This window comes from Dromiciops gliroides, chromosome 4, assembly GCF_019393635.1.
Source record: "Dromiciops gliroides isolate mDroGli1 chromosome 4, mDroGli1.pri, whole genome shotgun sequence".
Taxonomy (NCBI): domain Eukaryota; kingdom Metazoa; phylum Chordata; class Mammalia; order Microbiotheria; family Microbiotheriidae; genus Dromiciops; species Dromiciops gliroides.
The window spans coordinates 29,505,002-29,526,482 of NC_057864.1; the positions used below are offsets into that span (position 1 = coordinate 29,505,002).

Genomic DNA, 21,481 nt, shown 5'->3' on the forward strand with positions numbered 1-21,481 from the left:
TGGACGGCATCTCTTTCCCTGGCTCCCATGACACGAAACTAGATGGGTTTTTCTTCTATTGACATGAAGCCAGAGAACTATAGTCGCACGTAAATTCAGACTGGCCCCATCATCTTGTTTTCTTATTGACTCAGACCCAACGGGCCCAAACTCAAATTCCCCACCCAGCTCCCTGGGGTCTGTATATGAGCACCCAACCCAAACTCTGCTCTGGGATCACGGGACCCTGGAAGGTGGTACCTAGCCCACCATCTTCTTTATTCCTATGACTAATGAGCTTGCTTCTCCATTTCCCCTGTCGGCTGGGATTCAGACAACTCCCAAATCCTCATCTCCTCCCCTGCTTCCTAGTCTCTACACTCTTGTTCCCATCCAACCCAATCTCACCTTTCTCTGTGCTAGGTGCCCTCTGACACTCTAGTTCTATTATGAATAAACTCCTCTTCACCTTAGATCTTTTCTTTTCACCCTTTTCCATCTCAAATCTAGCTCCTTGTGGCAGAGGAGGAGTACTTGGCATTCTCTTTGCTCCTTGAAGCTACTTCTAAACCCTCACCCAGCAACATGCCCACTTTGAGGTATCTCAAGGTCAACATCCTTGTTGCTCTACTCTGTAGGCTGACGGGTCACTCTTCTATTTACTTGAGGAGAACAGTGCCTGGCTTACAGTCTTCTCCGTCCTCAATCCTGCCCTCTTTCTTGGGGACTTCAATATCAAACTCTTGGCCTCTCACTTCAACTTCTGTGACTTTCACTCTATCTCAGGCATCCACAAGTCATACATCTCTTAGCCATCACCATCACCCATGACTGTTCTGCCTTTGAATTTTTGAATCCCCTTGCAGATGGAATAAAGCTAGGAGGGCTCAGATGGGTCGCCCTTAGATGATGGTGTTAAAAACCCTCTTTTCAATCCGTCAACTAGCTGCTTCCCTACTGCCTACAAACACGCCCGTGTTTCTCCCATCCTCAAAAACAAGACAAAACAACAACAAAACAACAACAAAAAAACCCCAACCCCCCTCATATGATCAGTCCATCTTTATCAGCTATCGTCCTCCTTTTGGGGGCTAACCTCCTTTATTCCATCTGCAGATTTGAAAAGGATGCCCCCAAGTTCTCTGGTCTCCAGATTCCTCCTCCATAAAATGAATGGGTTGAAGTAGGCAAGCCCCAAAGTCTTTCTACCTTTAAATCTACAATCTAATGACTTCTTCCTCTTCCTGAGGGTCATACAGTTAATTGAAAGGGTGACTTAAGCCCAGGCAAGGTCACCAGTTCTATGCAGTATTCTGACTGCCTTCCTAACTTCCGTGATTTAAGCAACTGAGTTAACAGTCCTTAACCTGGCATCCCCAGTCTTGTTTTAAAAGATATTTTGGTGACTGTATTTAAGACAATTGGTTTCCTTTGCAATGATGCTTTATTTTACATATTTAAAAGCTGTCTTTTGAGAAGGGTTCCCTAGGGAGCCCAAGGGCCTGAGGTCTAAGGACAGGCATTTAGAGAAGGTGCCAACCTGCATCAGAGACAAGACTTTCCTCACCCGGGAGTTCCCTGTATCCACACAATCACAGGTCCAGGCTATGCCAAGGTTAGGTAAAGAGCAGAATGTAAGCTTCCAGGGGGCCAGATCTGTTTCACTTTTGTCTCTGTTATCTGTAGGCGCTTAATAAATGCTGGCTAGTCGATTGATGTAGCTAGGGTCCATGGCTGGGTCTTGGGTCACCTAGGTCAGGGTTCTTTTTAGTAGACTAAGGACTAGAATTAGAATTTGTTAGGCTATTAGAGAAGAGGCGGGGCTTTCCCGGCACTCCGTGACGTCACAGACACCTTCCAAACGTTCTTCCCCAGACCCTCATCGTAGTGGAAACTCTGCCCAGAGCATTCGGTCGGCTCCGCCCCCTCCCTGCCGGGGATGGTGGTGGTAGGCCACGCCCCCAGGTTGGGCGGCCCCGGCTGGGCGTGGGTCACGTGTCTGGTTCTGGTCTTTCTCCGGCGTAGAAAGGAAGCCCCGCCCCCAAGGAGGGAGAGGTGGGCCACGTGCCAACGCGGAGTGTTCGGAGGCCCCGCCCCGGAAAAGCCTCGCGCCGAGCCCGCCCGCGCTGCCATGACAACAGTGTCCACCGCTGCCCTGGTTAAGCAGCTGCTCCGGCGGGACCGAAGCAGGACCGCGGGCCGGGGCCTGGGCCCTCCGCCGCCGCCGCCTTTGCTGCCGTCGCCCCCAGCTCCGCACTCCCTTGCTCGGGCCCGCGGCCGGGGCCGCCCCCATGCCGAAGATGAAGGCGCTGCAGTGCGCCCTGGCGCTGGAGATCCGCTCAGTGAGTGACCGGGCCGGGCCGGGCCGGGGAAACTGAGGCACAGGGGAGGGGGCCATGGAGCAAGATGGGGAGCTGTGGGGGAAACTGAGGCACGGCGGGGAGGGGGCCATGGAGCCGGAGCTGGGGGGAAACTGAGGCACAGGGGAGGGGGCTATGGAGCCGGAGCTGGAACTAGGGGGGAAACTGAGGCACACTGAGGGCCAGGGGTCATAGAGGAGTTGGAGGGATGCAACCCAGTAAGTACCTCATTTGATGAAGGAGGAAACTCAGGCCGAGGGAGGGAGGGGCTTTCCTCCACCTTGCCCTCCTCCCTTCTCGTCCCTAAACCTTATCTCTTCAGAGGAAGGGTCTTTCCTTCTTGAAAAAGAAACTTCCCGCATGTCTCCTTCTCCTCTCAGTCGGCCGTCCCTTAAAGTTTTAGGGAGAGAAAGAACTCCCAACCTTCTCTAGTGTCAGGAGACCCCTCACTCCCACCCCCAGAAATAAAGGTCCCCTCCCTCAGTGACTATGGAAGTCTTCTGTGATAATCCCTTGACAGGATTTCAGGATTGCCACCTTCTTACCCCCAGCTGTCTGAGCTGTCAGCTCCTGGAGCCCAGGGCTTGTCTGTTTGTTTTGTAAGTGGTTAATTAGTTTTTTGTGGCATCGAAGCTCCCCTTCCTCTATTGCCAAATCCCCAAAGTAAATTTTCGTGGTCCCCCTCTTTTCTGATTTCCTTCTTGATTTCTTTTGCCAGTGCTTTAAAGCAAGAAGTTGGGAGCAAGGTAGAGTGGGGTGGGGAATGATGAAATTGCCCAATCCCTTCACTGGCCTTTCTTAAAACCTCTCTCTTGGACAACTTTTTGAAGACAAAGAAGCTTCTCAGACTTGCCTGGGCTAGGGACAGTTGGTGCTCCCTTCCCGGGGTCCAGGGACCCTGATGTGTCAGCTCAGCATCAGCAGCTGCTTCCCCACCCTGCCCTAGAATGGGGAGGGGGCCTTCTCCCCAGCCAGTCAAGCAGGTCCCTTTCTGAGGCTGCCTGTCTTCTGAGCCATCCGAAAGGAAATAAAGAATGCAATAGTCTTCTGCAGAGGAATGCAAAGAAATCTCTCCATTCTCTGTCCTCTGGGCAAGCTGAATTGCATTTTGTACCTCACCTTGTCCAGCCAATGTGGCACCCTCATTCTCATCTCCCACCTTGCTCAGTTCTGCTTTTCTTTTTTCTTAATCCATCTCACACCTTGGTAACAGACCCCTCCTTTTCCATCTTTTTTTTTGGGGGGGGATTCAGAACCTGTGATTTTATTGATGCAGGACCTGTGTGCTGACCTGCACCTGTACTGCAACTCACCGTCTCATGCAGTTGCTTGGTGACACTCAGAGAAGCCAAGGGATTTTTCCCAGGACATGCCAGAGGCAGCCTTTGGGCTCAGGTCTTCCAGGTACAGAGGTCAGCTCTGTCCACCAGAGTCAGGTGACCAGGCCATGCTGCCCCCTTCCCATCTTAACCTTGTTTGAAATCTGACGTCTGCCTTTTGCCCATCTCCCCCAACTCTGCCCCCCGCCCATGATTGTTCTCTCCTCACACTTCTTAGAGCGCTTTGCCTGCGTCCCAAGTTGGCCATAAATTTCTACTTTGTGGCATCCATATTTCAGAGGGTATGTGATTTCACTCATGTGAGCTCATGGGTGGAGATCACAGACACCCATGGCCTTCTCCTTCTGTGTCACTTTTCATCCTCCATCCTCCTGTAAATTTCCCATAGAAGATCCCCCCAACCCACTGGTAGTCTTCCTGTAGGTATCTTAATACTATGTGGGTACTGTTGTGGCACTCAGGTTATCCATCTCTTATATTAGTGACTGACTGACTAAATGAATGACTGAGTGAATGACTGAGTGCATGACTGAATACATGCACATCCCCTCTCATTTGTCTGGGTGATAACTATCATGCCTCTTCTTGAATACAGTCATCAGTGCAGTCTGCCTATGTTTGCTTCTCTCGTTTGCCCTTTGGGCCACCTATCAAGGAAATCTGACCCTTTGGAGGGCATAATGTGGGTTTTTTACGATTCTTTGGATCAGGAGCTAAATAAATTTTTTTTCATTGCTATAATTACACTGACAGAGACACAGCACTCATTTTTCTTTCAATAGACTATTAAGTCCCCCGAAGAAAATATTTTTGTCTCTAACCCCAGAACCTGTCACCCGGCAGACAGATGTTAGGTGCCTGTTGATTGATTGATTTCAGGTTCTGGATCTTGGATATGTCCTTGTGGAGTTTGTAAAATGTAGAATTGGACGATTTGGTGTCTTGCAGTTCAGTCTTCTGATCATCTGAACTGTCCTGTAAAGAGCTTGCAAATTTGTGTCAAGATGGCTGCTTTCAATACAATGAAGGTATTCTGCAAATAATGATGTTGCTGTTACTGCTGTGATATTTGCATCCGTGCATCATTGTGCAGTTCACTGTTACTGCACTTCACCCCATCCTGCACTCAGCTGTCAGATAGCTCTTCTTAGAGTCCAGGCCTGACCCTGTCCCCCCTCTATTCAGGAAAGTCCAGTGGATCCCAGTTACCAGGAGGATCAAATGGAAGATGCTGCTTGACTTTTAAAGGCCTTCATGCCCTGGGCCCTTCCTACTTTCCCACTCTTACATCCTACTTCATACTCTGGGACGCAGTGTCCCAGGCCTCTTTGCTGTTCCTTACACCAGACACTCCCCTTCACTCACCAGGCAATTTCTCTAGCTGTCCCTCATGCCTGAAGGGCTCTCCCTCCTCACCTGCCCCTCCTGCCTCCCTGCTGAAAATCCCGACTTCTATAAGAAGCCTTTCCTGATCCCCCCGGGCCTCCTTGCTGTGATTATCTCCGACTTATTTTGTCTGTATCTTGTCTGTATGTGGTTTGTGTGTCATCTTCCCCAGCAGACTGTGAGCTTCTTGAAGGCAGAGACTGGCCTTCTTTGTACGCCTAGTGTGTGGTATGGTGCCTGGCACACAGTAGGCACACTGTGTGCTTTCTGGCTTGCCTTGAGTACAGCGCTGCCCCTACTTTACATCCTGAATTGGTCCTCAAGACTGTCTTGGGCAGAATGTTAGACAGGGCGGTTTGGGAAGGAATAACCTTGCCAAGAGCTATGGTCTAGAGGAAGAACCCAGCATTCCGTCCTTTAAATTGCTTCTTGTGTTCAAGTGTCTTCTGGTATCATTTATGGGTAAATGGTTATGGTTAAATTCCTTAGCCCTTCCTCAGCCTGTGGGTCATTGGGCCAGCACTGTACACAGAGAGTTTAGTGTCTGTAGATGCCAAGAGCAGTATGAAGCTCAGAAGCTTCTGCCCCCTTTGGTGCCACGCCACTGTAGACTGAATGAAAAAAAAAATTTATTAAGCACCTACTGTGTACTTGGTAGTGTGTTAAGCAGTAGGGATACAGATACGATTAAGCTCCATAGTTCTTGCCCTCAAGAAGGGGTGAGAGAACATGTAAAAGGAAAGTCGGAAAGTGGTGGGCATGAAAGGATGAGGGGGGGAGTCGTTTGGAGACCTCAGGGAAGTAGAGGCCCAGCCCTAGGCAGGACCCCAGGGAAGAGGTCGAGGAGAAAGGCCAAAGTTAAGGGGGTGTGATTTGGAAATGGCAGGAAGTGGACAAGTGTCCCATAGGCCCCGTGGCTTTGTCTTTAGCAGCTTCCTGAATTGCTCTGCCTGAATGTGTGAGGAGCCTGGCTCTGTGGCTCTCACCATACCCCCTGCAGGAAGCCTGGGAGGAGGGATGCTTTGGGTGGACGTTCCATTAAATTAACGTCCATTAAATTGATTCAACAAAGCTTGGCACTTACTAAACAGGGAGGTGTTTGTATTCCGGTTTTGAATGAGTGTCCTCGAAAAATTACTGCCACGTGCTACGGATATTGTTTCTGGGCTTATTTTAGAAACTCCAAAGACTTCTGTGCTGCATTGAGGTCGGAGATGGGGGGGGGGGCGGGACGTGAGGGACTTCCATGCCTGTGGGCCTCGGAAGCCTTCCCTCCCAGCCTGCCATTGGGAAGTCTGTCCTGGCTTTTCCTTTGGCCTCGGCAGTACTGTGAGAATGTGGGAACTGCAGGAATTGGAGGGAGGTTTCACCCTCCCACAGGACCCGGAATTCCCTACAGCAGCTTTATCAGAAAGCAGAGCCACCTAGTTTAGGAGAAAATAATGTGTTGCCAGGGGGGATATATGCATTTTCTCAGTGATTCCGTTGAGAATTGTGTGTTTTCTTGCATAACCCGCTTTTAAAGAGTAGTGTCAAAACTGTACTTCTCTTTTGAGTCTAGAATAACATACTTTTTAGTGCAGTTCACCCAGAAGGCAAAAATTCATTACTATATTAGTCTGAATATAATCTGCCCTCAGAACTAGAGATGAATCAGGAGAGTCTAAACTTCGATACTGGGGAGCAACAGACCTGCACCTAGAAGGGCTGTAGAGGACCATGTGTAACACTTCTGAGGAGAAATAGTCAGAAGTCCCAAGTAGAGGCTTACCACCCTGGAAGTTATCAAGGTGATCTGTGTATAGCTGTAAATATACTCCCCAAGCCTAATTTTCATTTACTAGCTCCCCCTCCTTTCTATTTTTGGGGTCAGTGGATAGAGTGCTGGGCCCGGAGTCAGAAAGACTTGTCTTCCTGATTTCAACTCTGGCCTTAGATACTTACTAGCTGTATGACCCTGGGCAAGTCACTTTACCCTATTTGCCTCAATTTCTTTCTCTGTGAAATGAGTTGAAGGAAATGACAAACCACTCCAGTATCTTTGCCAAGAAAACCCCAAATGGGGTCACAAAGAGTTGGACACAACTGAACAACAATAGAACCTTTCTTCTTTCTCTCTTTTTCTACTTCCCCTTCTTCTCCCTTCCCTTCTCATTTCTTTCCTCTTCCCTCATCTTTCCTTCCCTCCTTCCTCTTTCTTCCCTTCCCTTATTTTGACAGATAAGGAAACTGAGGCTTAGAGAGGTTAAGGAAGCTCTTGTCTGAATCACAGTTAATATCAGAGCTAGGAATTGCACCCACTCCAAATCTAGCATTCTTGTCATTACAGCAGATTGGCAATGATGCCTCTTTTGGAGGCCCATGTATGAACTTTTGGAATTTGCGGTTAGCAGACACCGATTAAGCACCTACTGTGTGCCAGTCACAGTGCTGAGTGCAGGGGATACAGAAGAGCTCCTTAAGGAGCTCACCATCGAATGGGGGGACAACAAGCAAACAACTACTTCCAAACAAGCTCTATATGAGATGAATAGGAAATAGAGGAGCCTTAGGAGGGGTGGGAAGAGCTTTCTGCAGCAGCCGCCTGGGACATGGGGAGGTGGAGATGAGGAAGGAGAGCATTTCCAGCCTGGGGGGTGGCCAGGAAGAAGGCTTAGGTTGACCTGAGCCCAAAGGGGCTTGTTTTGTGCAAGGAACAGCAGGGAAGCCAGGATCACTGGGGTGGGGATGGGAGCAGGCACGAGAGGCCGGCTGTGAAGGGCTTCGAAAGGTAAAGGGGCATTTTGTGAGGAGATAATCACTGGAGTGTACGGAGTAGAGGAGTGGCATGAGCAGAGTGTGCTTTGGGACTGGAGTGAGGAGAGACTTGAGGCAGGCAGACCCCGACAGCCAGGGCACTGGTCCAGGCTTGAGGTGATGGGCTCGCACCACGGCGAGCGGGGAGGGTCAGTGGCAGAGAGAGGAGGGGTGTTTGAGAGATGCCACAGAGGTGAAATCAACAGGCCTTGGCAACCCTTAGGTTGTGAGTCGGAAGGACTGGGCGGACAGTGTCACCCTCCATAGTAACAGGGAAGTTAGAAGAGGGGCAGGTTTAGGGGAAAAGAGAATGAGTCCAATTTTGGACATGTTGAGTTTAAGATGGGCCTCCTGTACAGTCTGAGGTGTCTGAAAGACAGTTTGAAGATGCAAGATGGATGTCAGCAGAGAGGTTAGGGCTGGATTGTTGTTTGTCTTTCTGCTCAGAGGACCAGGACACCGGGGTGATGTCATGACTTGCAGTGAATTGCATTTAAGTGAGGGAGGACCGTGCAAGGTCACCAACCTCACTCTCTCCTCTAGAGCCATCTGGGTCCAGTGGCCAGATAGGCACCAGAACGACTGGAGATGGCCCCGGATGTTTAAGGCAATTGGGATTAAGTGACTTGTCTAAGGTAACACAGTTAGGAAGTGTCTGAGGTGAGATTTGAACGCAGGTCCTCTTGACTCCAGGACCAGTGCTCTCTCCACTGTGCCACCTAGCTGCCATAGGACTGGATAGATTTGAGAATCATGAGCGTAGAGATGATAATTCAGCCCAAGGGGGCTGATGAGGGCCCAGAAGAGAACCCTTGGGACACCTGTGATTAGAGACAGTGGTGTGGAGGAGGATCCAGCAATAGAGACTGAAAAGAAGCAGTCATAGAGATAGGAGGAAAACCAAGAGGGAGTGATGTCCCAGATGTCTAGAGAGAAGAGGGTGTCAAGGACAATAGAGTCATAAAGAGTGTTAGAAGCTGCAGAGAGGTCGAGAAAAATGAGGATCGAGAAAAGGCCATTGGATTTAGCAACTAGTAACTTTTCATTAGTAACTTTGTAGAGAGCAGCTTGGGTGGAATGGTAAGATTGGAAGCCAGATTGTAAAGGCTGCGGGAGAGAGAGAGAGAGAGAGGAGAGGAAGAGAGAGAGAGAGAGAGAGAGAGGAGAGGAAGAGAGAGAGAGAGAGAGAGAGAGAGAGAGAGAGAGAGAGAGAGAGGGAGGAGTGAGAGAGAGAGAGAGAGAGAGGGAGGGAGGGAGGGGGAGAGAGGAGAGAAGAGAAAGAGGAGGTGCTTATTGTCCACCTTAGCAGGGGCAGAAGGATCAAGTGAGGATTTTTGAGGGTGGGGAGACATGGGCATGTTTGTGGACAGCAGAGGACGAGCCATTTGACAAGGAGAGAATGACGAGTATTAGAGTGGGGACTACAGAGTGGGTAGTCTGCTGGAGGAGATGGGATAGAATGGTATCATTTCAACAAGCCTTGGTAAGGAGTAGGACCACCTCTGCATTAGAGAGAGGGGCAGAAGGTACCCAAGTCATAGGAGATGAGGCAGAGGGGAGGAGGAGGAGCTCATGATGATTGGCCTGATTTTTTTCAGTGAAATATGAGGCAAGTTCCTCAGCTGAGAGAGTGTGGAGGGGGAGCCATAGGAGGCTTGAGGAGGAATGAGAAGGTTTGGAGAGTGAGTTCAGAAGCAAAGTAGCTTGAAAAAGTAGATTGCCAAGCAGCAGGGAGGGTCTGATTGAGATGGTGTGACATAAATTTGTAGTGACCCAGTCAGGAGGTGGTGAGATTTTTTTTCCCATCTTTGTTCAATTACATGTGTGTGGGATTGAAGGTAGCAGAAGGTGGGAGTGATCCAAGGCTGAAGCTTGGCAGGGCATCCACTTAATGATGATGATTTATGATTTCTAGACATCTCATATTACCTTATACTGATGTCTTTGTTTGCCCCTGATCCTGCTGCCCATGTTGTTGCTGTACTTCTCAACCCTGGTTCTGACTCTGCTTCTTCTTTTGTTGACTACTCAGAAAATAGACTTTGTTGCCTCAAACAACCCACTAGCAGACATCTTAAGAGCTCAGTGGCATAGTTGTTGGAGTTAGGAAGACTTGAATTCAAATTCTGCCTCACATGTTTACTATTGTGTAACCCTTAGATTTTACAGGGAATAGGGAACAAGAAGCCGTTCACTGAAATCTACCAGTGATACCAGTTTCAAGAAATAATAAGTCCTTTTCTCCTTTGGGGGTACTTCTTTTGGAATACCCAAGCTCAGAATTTGTCTTTTTTCTTCCCAGAGGACATCTTATCCTTCCCCTTCAGAATGTAAACACTGAATCATCAGCTAATCTTTTTGAGCTATTTAGAGTTGTTTACCTTTATTAAATTTCTTTTATCTGCTATGTATTTTAAGCACTGTCTCCCACTATGATTTTTCAAAAGTCATAAGTTCTGCCAAAAGTCTTCTTTTTTATATAAGACTAAACTCAACTTTTTAGGATATTATCCTTGGGTATGAGCCACTTTTCCTTGCTTTTTGGGTACCTGATCTTCTTTTCCTGGAGGCTTTACCTTGGAATGCAGGAGTTTGGTGACTCCAGTTCTGGGAGAGTTAGAGCAAGGGTTCGTTTCTAAGGGTGTTCTGTGAATTTTATCCGTCTTTACTTTTATTTCTGGAATTTTTGATAAACTTGACTTCTTGATTATAGCATTCAGGCCTTTCATTTCATCATGCATTGTATCGAGTGGCCTTCCAATAAAATCTAATTCTAGATTTAGATTAGAATTCTAGATCCTAACTCTACTTGATATAAGAATCTCATTCTTACACTGTCTTGCTGAATCCTGGCTACTGGGTCAGTTGTTTTTTTATGGTAGAAACGTCTTGTGTCTTTCCAGTTTTGCTGTCTTTTGCTGTTCTTTTAATAGCTCTTATTATAATTTACATTTTGAATATCTTTCCTCTATTCTTTTTTCTCCAGTATGTCTGATTTATTAGGATTTTCCAACTTCTAAATAAACTTTTTGAGTTTTTAATTAAAGTTCAAACTTTATTCCTTGCATTTGATTTCTTTTTCTCCAGATTTCCATTACTTCTTGGGTTCTTATGGCTTTCTCTTGTCCCATGGCATATTTTTTTTCATTTTCTTAGTCTTTCTGTCAGTTTTTCTGTTTTACTCTGATACATCCCGTGAGGCATTTGTGCTAGACACCTGTGGATTCAAAGACAAAAGTGAAAAATGGCCCCTGTCCTCAAGCTTACATTCTCCTGGGGGGATATAACATGGTGATCTCATCACTAGATGGTGAGGGGTTTAATGGTCATTCCTATGTGCAGGATGGCCCCCCTGATCTACAAATCCAGCTGGAGTCTCTCCGGCTTCAATCTGGCAGCACCAGCTGCCTCTTGGGTATCTTGTCATGGACAGCCTATACACAGAGCTCATTTTCTTCCCTGGCCCAGTCCCTCCCCCAGTCTCCTCTCTTCTCACCTCCCCTGTTACTGTCAAGGATACCACCATCCTCACTTCCATCAGGATCTTCACTCCTACTCTTTTCTACCTTCATAGCATCTCTCAAATATCCCCTTATGTCCACTTTTACACAGCCCTGTCCCCGCTTCCTCACCTTTTGCCTGGCCTTCTGCAACAGCCTTCTACTTGGTCTTCCTGCCACCAATCCATCCTCCATTCAGTCTCCAGTTACTCTGGTGTGTGGGTCTGACCACGTCACTGTCCTGTTCTAGTGGCTGCCCATTGCCACTGGAATCCCATGTGAAACCCTTAGTTTGGCTTTTAGAATGCTTCCCAAGCTGCCCTTGTCCTACCTTTGATCTTCTCACATCCTTCTTTCCTCCATGACCTTTACATTCTCGCTGCACTGGTTTCCTTTAGTGCCTCCAATGTGACCCTCTGTCTCCCCTCACTGTGCCTTTGTGCCCAAGGGGTGGCTCTACCCCTCACTGCTCCCTCTTTGTTTCTTTGACTTCTTCTAAGGGTCGGCTCAAATCCCACCTACTGCAGGAGGCCTTTCCCTCTCAGCTTGTCTTCCCTATGTACTGTATGTATCTTGTATATTTCTAGTTATTTTCATGATAAAATAAAAGCTCTTTGAAGTGAAGTGTTGTCTTTTGTCTTCTCCCCTTTTGTGTAACCCCGGTGCTTAGCGTAGTGCCTAGGACATAGTAAGTGTTTGCTAAAAGCTTGTTCACTTGACCTGAAAGTCTACACATGATAAATTGAGGCTGAAGAAAGGGGTATTAACAACTAAAAGGGAACCGAGGCACACGGCGACTGCATTAGGTTGGTCCCTGCGTGAGGAGAGAAAGAAATGAGAAGGGTGAGGGAAGGGAACAGCTGGGGACGTGACTGAGGTTTCAGGATGATGGTCTTCTTGATGAAACCTGAAATTAGAAAGAGGGGGCTAGGATTAGAGGGAGATGATGAGGACTGTTTTAGAAATTTTGAGTTTGTGATCAATCATCGATGGGGCATCCTATTGGTGATGTGGGACCATTGCACCAGAGCCAGACTAGGGCTGCATCTATAGATGTGAGAGCCTTCCGCAGGAGGTGAAAATTAACCCTCCAGGGGCTGATCTTCACCAAGAGAGGATGTAGAGAGTGGGAAAAGGAAAGCCCCAGGATCCAGAGTTAAGGAACCGGGCCTGGATAATAAGATCTGGGTACGGGGAATATCCTTCCTTTCCCCTTTTAGGTTTTTTTGTTTTTGTTTTTGTTTTTGTTTTTGTTTTTTGTGGGGCAGTGAGGGTTAAGTGACTTGCCCAAGGTCACACGGATAGTAAGTGTCAAATGTCTGAGGCTGGATTTGAACTTAGGTCCTCCTGAATGTAGGGCCAGTGCTCTATCCACTGCACCACATAGCTGCCCCTCCCCCTTTTAGTTTTAACAATTTTATTTGGTGCATTTCTAGAGGTGATGATGGAGGAGCTGATCTTACAGGCTTAGGTAAGATTTACTCTTACCAGAAATCTTTGTAATTTTAATTATTCTCATACTCTGGCAAAACAAGGATGTTCCATTTAGCTCTGCCCAGTTTATTTTTTAAAGTTCTTCTGTTTTTCTCTTGTGTATAATAGAGAAGAGTTCCTTTTATAAGCCACGTTGAGGTCATCAGAATGTTCATTGTCTCCCCCTGCTCCAGGTATCTTGTCCACGTGTACAGCTGAAAGACAAGGAGGACGTCTACCTCAGCGTTTGTGTGTTTGGCCAGTACAAAAAGACACAGTGTGTCCCTCCTATCTTTCCGCTGGTCTTCAATGCCAGAATGGTGTTTGAAAAGGTATGTTCCCTTGTGAGTTCAGCCCCGTGTGTCCTGTAAGGCCATGGTTACATGTCATGGGCCAGGCGCATGTGAATGACTACTCCCTGAGTTTCCAGGCTTAGGGGAGGACCGGTATTTGACTGCACGAGGAAACGTGTGAAAAGAGCCTCGTCATTTGCCAGGAAAAGCACAAGTCTCATTTTACTCTTCAGAAACGCCACTTTGGTGTCACACTTGTGACTTGACTTAGTCCAGACCCGATTCCGACGTGCCACTGAAAGTCGAATTTTCTGCCCCTGGAATGATTTTTTTTTTTTTTTGGTGAGGCAATTGGGGTTAAGTGACTTGCCCAAGGTCACACAGCCAGTAAGTGTCAAGGGTCTGAGGTCAGATTTGAACTCAGGTCCTTCTGAATCCAGGGCTGGTGCTCCATCCACTGCGCCACCTAGCTGCCCCGAAATGAATGATTTTTAAAAATCATCCAACAAGGTGTTGTTAGTTACATCTGTGGGTGCCCCACCTCGGGCTGATGGTTTTCTTGCTTTTCTTCTTTGGGGCTGTTAGAGCCCAGCTCCGGATCCTGGTACTCTGGACTCTGGTTTTCCTAAACTGTGGAGCCAAGACTGAGCAGCGTAGAAACAACTCTTTGCTGTCAGCCACTGAATTAGGAATGATTCCCCTTAGCTATCATTTATCTTTGATTAAAAAAGACAACTGCACCTTGAAACGTAAATAATATACTACAGGAAGGCAAGGAGCAGTGATGGATACCACATAAGAAGGCATTGTTGACTTGTGGATCCTTAGAGCTAGTTCTCGTTCTCTCTGGTCTGTTTACCCGGCTTGCCCCTAATTGCCAGACAGCATTTCTTGAAGCTCAGTATTAGCATCTGTATTTCTGCTCACTCTTTCCGTCTACTCCCCTACTCCCCAGGGCAGCTGATATTTCCATAAAACAAACCCCTTTGACAACAACCATGGGAAGAGGAGACGAAGTGACGCTGCAGACGAGAGACCAGGGTTTCTCTAGATGGAACAGGAAGGACTTTGTGAGGATGAAGGAAAAGAAAATCACATCCTCATGATGTTCCTTGTTCGAGTAGAAGTTGTTGAACTCATTGTCTTTGTGTCCCCAGTGCAGCACAGGGCTAGCTCACAGAGCTGCTTAGCCAGCACTTGCTGCGGGCTGATGGGAGTCTTCTCTCTGCCTCTATTCTCACCAGGTGTTCCCTGAAGCCATAGATCCAGGAGATGTTGTAGCACAACTTGAATGTAAGTTTCATTTTAATTTTTTTAATTCCCTGTTTTTAACTGTGTGCGGATTCCTCATTTTTCTATAAGGGTTTGGGGGCTGATCTTTGAGTGCCATCCTCACAACACATGGCGCTGTCAGTGCTGGACAGGGGAGGGAGCTGAGCCTCACAGACAGGGAGGAAGTTTCTGATCTAGCCCACAGGCCTAGCGCCTGGAACAGAAGCTAGGCCTGCTACTTCTCTGCCTTGCTGCTTATTGTTACAATTTAATCCTTCAAAAGTGCAGTTTTCAAAGACAGGTTTCCCCCTCCCCCCAGGATGTAGGTAGTACAAATAATACTATTTTATGGATGAAGAAACAGAGATTAAGGAGGATGAGATGGACTGTCTAGTCTGCAGCTTCCAAGGAGGTCAGAGCTGGGACTTGAACTCAGCTCTCAGCCATCTCCACACTGTGTGGTCTTCCTTGATGGCCACCTCTTCCCCACTGGAAAATTGGATTCTGCTCCAAGAGCCACCTTGGGCTTTGATAGGCTGGTTTTGTCCTGATTTTGCCCAGATCCAGGGCTCCACGGCATTTCCAAATAGTTTTTTTCCAATAATTGGGTCCTCACCCCAGTAATTGGGGGTCATTAGGTTTATTGGATGCTATTTTACCATGTCTGTTTTTCTTCTGTATGCTGTGTTAGCTAATCTCTCTTACTGATTGACTTTTATATATTTCATCCAGAACCAAATTGTTTTGATGATCATTATTTTGTAATGTCATTTGAGATCTGGTACTTCTAGGCTCCCTTCCTTCTCATTTTTTTTCATTCTCTCCTTGGGAACCTTGCCCTTTTCATCCAGATGGATTTTTAAAATTAAAATTTTTTAATCAACAAAAATATGCCTTCTCTTCCTCCTTTGTCCCTCCACCCCCAATCAAGAAAGAAAGAAAAACGAAGCTCCTACACAAACATATATAGCCAAGCAAAACAAATTTCTGCCTCAGCTATATCCAAAGAAATAAGGTGTCCCTCTGTCCCCTGAGTCCTTTACCTCTCCATCAGGAGGTAAGGAGCATGTTTCATCACGAGTCCTCTGTGATTTGGGTTAGTCACTGTGTTGATTAACGTTCTCAAGTCTCTCAAAGTTGTTTGCCTTTACAACATTTTTCTTTTGGTATAAATTGTTCTAGGTATGTTCACTTCCCTCTGCATCACTTTATACAAGTCTTCTTAAGTTTGTCTGAAACTCTTTCCTTTATCATTTCTTACAACGTAGTAGTATTCTGTCCCATCTATGTACTATAACTTGTTCAGCCATCCCCCATTTGATGGTCTTCTCCTCACTTTCCAATTCTTTGACACTGGAAAAAGAGCTGCTGTAAATAATTGTATCAGTCCTTAGAGACTGTTTTGATTAGGGTTAATCCCTTCCTTAATCTATCCTTCTTAACTCTTTCTTTTCCCCTTTCCTTCCTATTTTCCTGTTGAGTAAAATGCATTTCTGTACCCAATTCTGTGTGTGTGTGTGTGTGTGTGTGTATGTGTGTGTATTCTTCCTTCTTTTGACCAGTTCAGATGAGAGTGTGGTTCAAGTGTTCCCCCATTCTCCCTACCCCTTCCTTCTTTTTTGTATTCCTTTTTTGTACTCATTTACTTCAATTATGTGAGAAAATTTTCTTTAACCTGACTTTCCCTTTCTCACCCCTTATTGTGCCCTTTCCCTCCTCCCTTTCCTTTTTTCCTCTTACAATTATCTGAGGCCCTCTGTCATATTTGGCTCCTTCTATAAACCCTGATATCAGAGTTCTGAGGGGATACTGAATATAAAGGCATCATTGTTCTTTAGTCTCTTATAATTGCTCACTCATATTTACCTGTTTATTTTGTTTGACCCTTGTGTTTTGTCTTTCACAGTTTCTACTCAGCTCAGGTCTTTTCATCAGGAATGCTTAAAAGTGTTTGATTTCATTAAAGATCCTTTTTTTTTTTTCCTCCTATGGCATTATACGTAGTGTTCTTGGGTAAATTATCCCTGGCTGTAAGCCTATATCCTTTGCTATTTGCAATGCCATACTCCAAGCTCTCTGTTTCTTCACAGTATGGCGGCGGCTGCTAAATCATGCGTGATCCTGACTGTGGTTCCTGTTGGAATTCTTTCTTTTTGACCGCGTGCAGATTTGGAAACCCTGGACTTTGTCTGCCGTGTTTCTGGGAGTTTTCATTTTGGAGTTTGTTTTAGGGGCTGACTGCTGATTCTTTCTGTTTCCACTTTGCCGTTGGCTGCTTTGGGATTTGGGCAGTTTTCTGTTACCGTTCTTGAGATAGGATGTTTAGGCTCTTTTTGGTCCTGGCGTTCAGGTGGTCCAATGAGTCTTAAATTATCCTTGATCTTTTTTCCAGTTTAGTTGTTTTTGCTATGCGATATTTTGCAATTGCTTCTATTTTTTAATCTTTTGACTTTGTTTTAATATTTCCTGTTGTTTTATGGAGTGTTTAGTTCCCATTTGTTCCATTCTGATTTTCAGGGAGTTGGTTGCTTGGGCAATGTTTTTTACCTCTTGTGCTAAGCTGTTAATTCCCTTTTCAGTTCTGTCTTCCATGGCTCTCATTTCATTTATATTTTTATTTATAAAACCATTTTAAAGTCTTTTAAAAATTCTTGCTTCATTTCTTCTAGGAATTCTAGTTGAACCTTGTGTTCAACTTGTGTTTCTCTTTGAGATTTTGCTTGTAGATGCTTTGGAACCAGATGCTTTTATAACTTTTGTGTTGATGAGTTAGCAGTGCAAACAGTTTGGAGAGGGATGGAGACGTCACTGGCTTGAGCCTTCTCCTTAAAATGGAGGTTCTGGGAGGAACCACCCAATCTGAGGGAGATGGTCTCTTGCCAGGTTTGTTTCTCACTGTGCCCCTTTAGAAACCCTTTGTAATTTGGTGAAAATAGACTGTTTTTCTTTCTTTTATGTGCTCTGTGCTTCCTGACTCTGGGTCCTTCATGGGGCCTATGGGGTCCCTCAAATCTTCCTAACTTCCCCAATCAGATGCAACCTTGCCCCTTTTTAAATTTGTTATTACTCTGGTCTTAATATCTACCAACTCTCCCTTTTGACAAAGAAAAGCAGTTAAGCAAAGATGCCCATTAGTATGAGACTCTGTCCTGGGAGTTCCCGCCCTGTCCAGTGGGAGGGATGAGATGTTTCTCTGCTCCTTTTCTTTCCTGGGAACTTCCTTAGTCATCCCATACTCGGGGTCCAGCTTCCTTCAATGATCTCTTACATTGCTGTAGTCTCTATGCACATTTCCCTCATGGTTCTACTCACTTCTCTCTGAATTATTCATACAAATCTTTGCACCTTTCTCTGAATGTCTTAGATATTTCAAGGATTGTACGCAAGGATGGGCAGGTTGTCCAGGGACCTGCTGAGGTCATGGAAATGTGCCTTTGCCTTTCTGCCTGGTGATTGTTCTGATGTGCTGAAAGAATGGCTTAGGGCTGACCTGGCTTGGTTTACTCATGAAAAATCTGTTTTCTTTCTTTGCAGATGACACAGCAGTATTTGAGTTGATACAGCTTGTTCTCCCAGGTATGAAACGGATTCTGTTCCTAAGACAATATGGGCTATATGTGGGGAGCCAGTTCCCAGGGGAGTGAGCTTCTCCATCTCCCCCAGCTCAGTCCCACCCCCATCCTTAGCCTCTTACTTCCTTAAGGACAGTTTTGTTTAGTGCTGAAAAGATCCAGAAGATGTCTGGCCAAGGTGATCGGGATCGCATTGTCCAAACTTTGATGAACAGAGACTATTTCAAATGTGACGTAAACTGACTTCATCCAAGACTGTTATAGCCGCCACAATTCAAGCTCCAGCTTTTGTGATGTTGCTAAAAATGCAGACTCCTGTTCACCACGCGGCCTTGGCAGTATATTTCCTCCCTATAGCTGATGCCTCCCCCCTTTTTAAAAGGAAGGATGACTTGAAAACTTGGGCATTAAGTGTATTCACAGTTAATTAATCACAATTAATACATTAACTGTATTTTAGGATCCATGAAAACTCCCAAATGTCTGTTTCTGTTTCTGTATCATCTGGATGTTTACGTGGAGAGAACAGGAAACATGCTTCATGCTTTATTGAAGAACAACTCATTGGTGGGAGCGGGGTGGGTAGTCTTTGTTTAAGACTAGATCCTCCCATCTCACCAAGGCTGGAAGTGCAGCATCTTCTCATGGCTCTAATCCCGAGGCCGACTGCTACAGATGCTTTCTTCTGCTCCGTTGTTCTGAGCTGTCTGGTTCACCCCTCCTTAGGCAGCCTAGTGGCTCTCCATTCCTGGGCTCTTACCATCTGAGCACTGTACGTCGTGCTGACCCCCAGTGTGCTTTATCTCTCCTTCAGCTTAGAATTCCCAAACTCAGCTGGCCTTGCCCTGTAGCAAGCATTACGGGCGGGCACCACCATAACCTTCTGGGGGTTTTGTTGATGTTTTTGTAGGTGTCTACATGTCATGTAAAACCGAAGTTGTAGTTTTTGAAAAAAATTCTTTTGTGACCCCACATAACTTCTTGAATGTGTGAGAATATCTCCACTTTAGAGATAAGAAAGTAGGTCACACTTGTTGATAATTAATAGTCTAATATTCTGATTCATTGGCATTGGTTTTCTCTGAACTAACATAGGTTGCCATCCCCTTCACATCTTAGTAGGTAATTGCATTGCTATGGCTGAAAAATATGGATTACCTCATGAGCAGACCTTTGGTGAGGAATCCCTCAGACCTTTTTATGGCCTGTCCCCCGTAGCAGGATCATGGTTATTCCCCAGGTCTGGCCCAGAGGCCCTTCTGTTCTGCTAGTCACCCAGGGCTGTTTCTGTGTCATGAGGAGGCTAGGGGAGGGCTGGAGGGGAGAACCTGAGGAGAAGGGGTTAGAATCACACCGACATTTCAGCAAAACTGAGACGGAGGGAAGCAGTTGTTGGGTGGCTCCTGCCTTCCCTGCCACATTTACTTTTCAAGTAAAAAATGATCCATATCCCTATTCTGGGCTTTTCTCCTTAAGAAGTATTAAAATTCAGATGCAGCCTGGGGCTGGGATCTTCAGTTGGCCAAGCACAATGGGATCTGGCAGGACGATCTGTAAAAGATGCCGGAGTTTCTGGATGCACGGGTGGGTATTGGTGTCTTAATCCGTCTTCAGTCCTAAAATCTGTTCCTTGTAGTGGGTGAAACGCTCTCTACATATGAGGAGAACACAAGAGACTTCATGTTCCCGGGTCCAAAGCAGATGTCTGGACACCATGATTCAAACCGCCAAGTGATGATGCAAAGAATTTCTGGCATCAGGGTAAGTGGCAAACATGTGAGGCCCCAGCTGTGGTACGGGAGTGGGGATCCCGGCGGCCCGGAGCCAGACCTTCCTTAAGTGCTTGCTCTTGACTGGTCAGTCCATATCAGGAATGGTGAGTCCTCTCTAAGGCTCACCTCGGAGGGCATAGACTGTGTCTGTAAGAAATGATCTCCACCTTAACATGCCTGCTCTCAGCCGTGGGCGTGTGCCGCTCAGGCTCTGTGGAGAGGAGCGGAAACACTCCGCAGTGCTCTCTTCACTCTTCCCCTCCCCCATGGATGGATGTGTGATGAAGGGATGTTTGTTGCCCCCAGTATTCATCTCCTTCACTTTCAGCTTTGGTATGCTGTTTATCCTTGGTCTTTCTTTTGGGCCTCTCTAAAGGCTCCACTCAGAGTGCGGGTGGAGGGCCCTGGGAGCACTCGGCTACCCAGGGAGCACCATCTCTTTGTGGTCTCTTGCTCTTGACACCTGAGCTTCTTACCTCACGTATTTTCTCGATGTCATCCTAGAGAGTAATTACTCTGTGGGCGTAAGGCCTCACTGACAGAACAGTGCTCGCCACTCTGCCGTGCTCTCTCCATGCGGTATTTGGTTTGGTCATGGTTTGGGTCTGAGATTTTATCAGAATTGGAGACTTGTGGTGAATAATGCTCCTCTGCCAAAGTGGCAGAGGAGCACCTCTTTGTCTCCAAGAGTGCTTGGGACGCTGGGAGGTCAAGCAGCCTGGCCAGAGGCACACAGTCAGCATGGGTCAGAAGCCAGGCCTTCCTTTTTTTTTTTTTTTTTTTTTTTACTGGGCAATGAGGGTTAAGTGACTTGCCCAGGGTCACACAGCTAGTAAGTGTCAAGTGTCTGAGGCCGGTTTTGAACTCAGGTTCTCCTGAATCCAGGGCCTGTGCTTTATCCACTACACCACCTAGCTGCCCCAGCCAGGCCTTCTCGAATGCTGGGGCAACTCTGTCCATTTTGCTGTATTCCCCCGCTTACAGTCCAATTCCACCAGCATTTATCAAGTGCCTGGTTCATGCCCTGCTTGGCAGGGTTGGGTTGAAGGGTTGAGCTAAGCCATGGGCCCTGTCCTTATGGAGCACACAGGCTTGTCTGGGAATACGACACCACCAGGCATCGATGGGAAGGGCATTAGAGAGGGTCAGACGAAGGTCTACGGGAGCTTTGGGTTGGAGAGATGTGCTGACATCAGGGAAGGCCTCAGCAGAGAAAGTCTGGGTTAAACTAATGAATGGGCAAGAATTCAGTTGAGGGGGGGAGGGTATAGGAAAGACAATGTAAGGAATGGCTTGGAAGTGGGAAATGCCATGGCATGTTTTAGGGCAGACAGATAGCCAGTATGTGACTGGAGCATTGAACGTGGAGGGCATGTATGAAGTCTAGGTGGAAGGGTTGGGTGTCTCTAGATTATGGGAGCAGAGGACTACGGCCTTGACTTGGAAGCTGATTTGGAGCCTTCCAAGATTGCGGAGTGGAAGACTAAGGTGGCTGTGTCTGAGCCAGAGAAAGATCATTCCTAAAGTCTGTGGAGCATCCAAATGAAGTGTATTGTCAGCCCATCAACAAGCCTGCCGCGTGACAGGCTAAGTGCCAGGGACACAAAGAAAGGGGAAAGCAGCCCCTCCGGGCCCTCCCATTTCACTGGAGAGACATTTTGTAAACAAATAAGAGAAAGACTAATGGTGGAGGTGCTATTTAGTCCCAGCTCTGCCACTGAAAAGAGTCACCTTGTTA

General features: G+C 46.7%; 1 protein-coding gene across 1 annotated transcript in view; it reads left to right on the top strand.

Annotated features, from left to right (window-relative positions):
- Nucleotides 1-2,142: 2,142 nt before the first annotated feature.
- Nucleotides 2,143-21,481, top strand: part of SPATA6 (spermatogenesis associated 6) — a 113,375-nt gene continuing 94,036 nt past the window's right edge. Inside the window, exons 1-5 of the mRNA XM_044005276.1 lie at nt 2,143-2,321; nt 13,029-13,166; nt 14,372-14,420; nt 17,934-17,975; nt 19,608-19,732. Of these exons, the coding sequence (XP_043861211.1) occupies nt 2,271-2,321; nt 13,029-13,166; nt 14,372-14,420; nt 17,934-17,975; nt 19,608-19,732 (405 nt within the window). The 5' untranslated portion in view covers nt 2,143-2,270. The remainder of the gene's footprint in view (nt 2,322-13,028; nt 13,167-14,371; nt 14,421-17,933; nt 17,976-19,607; nt 19,733-21,481) is intronic.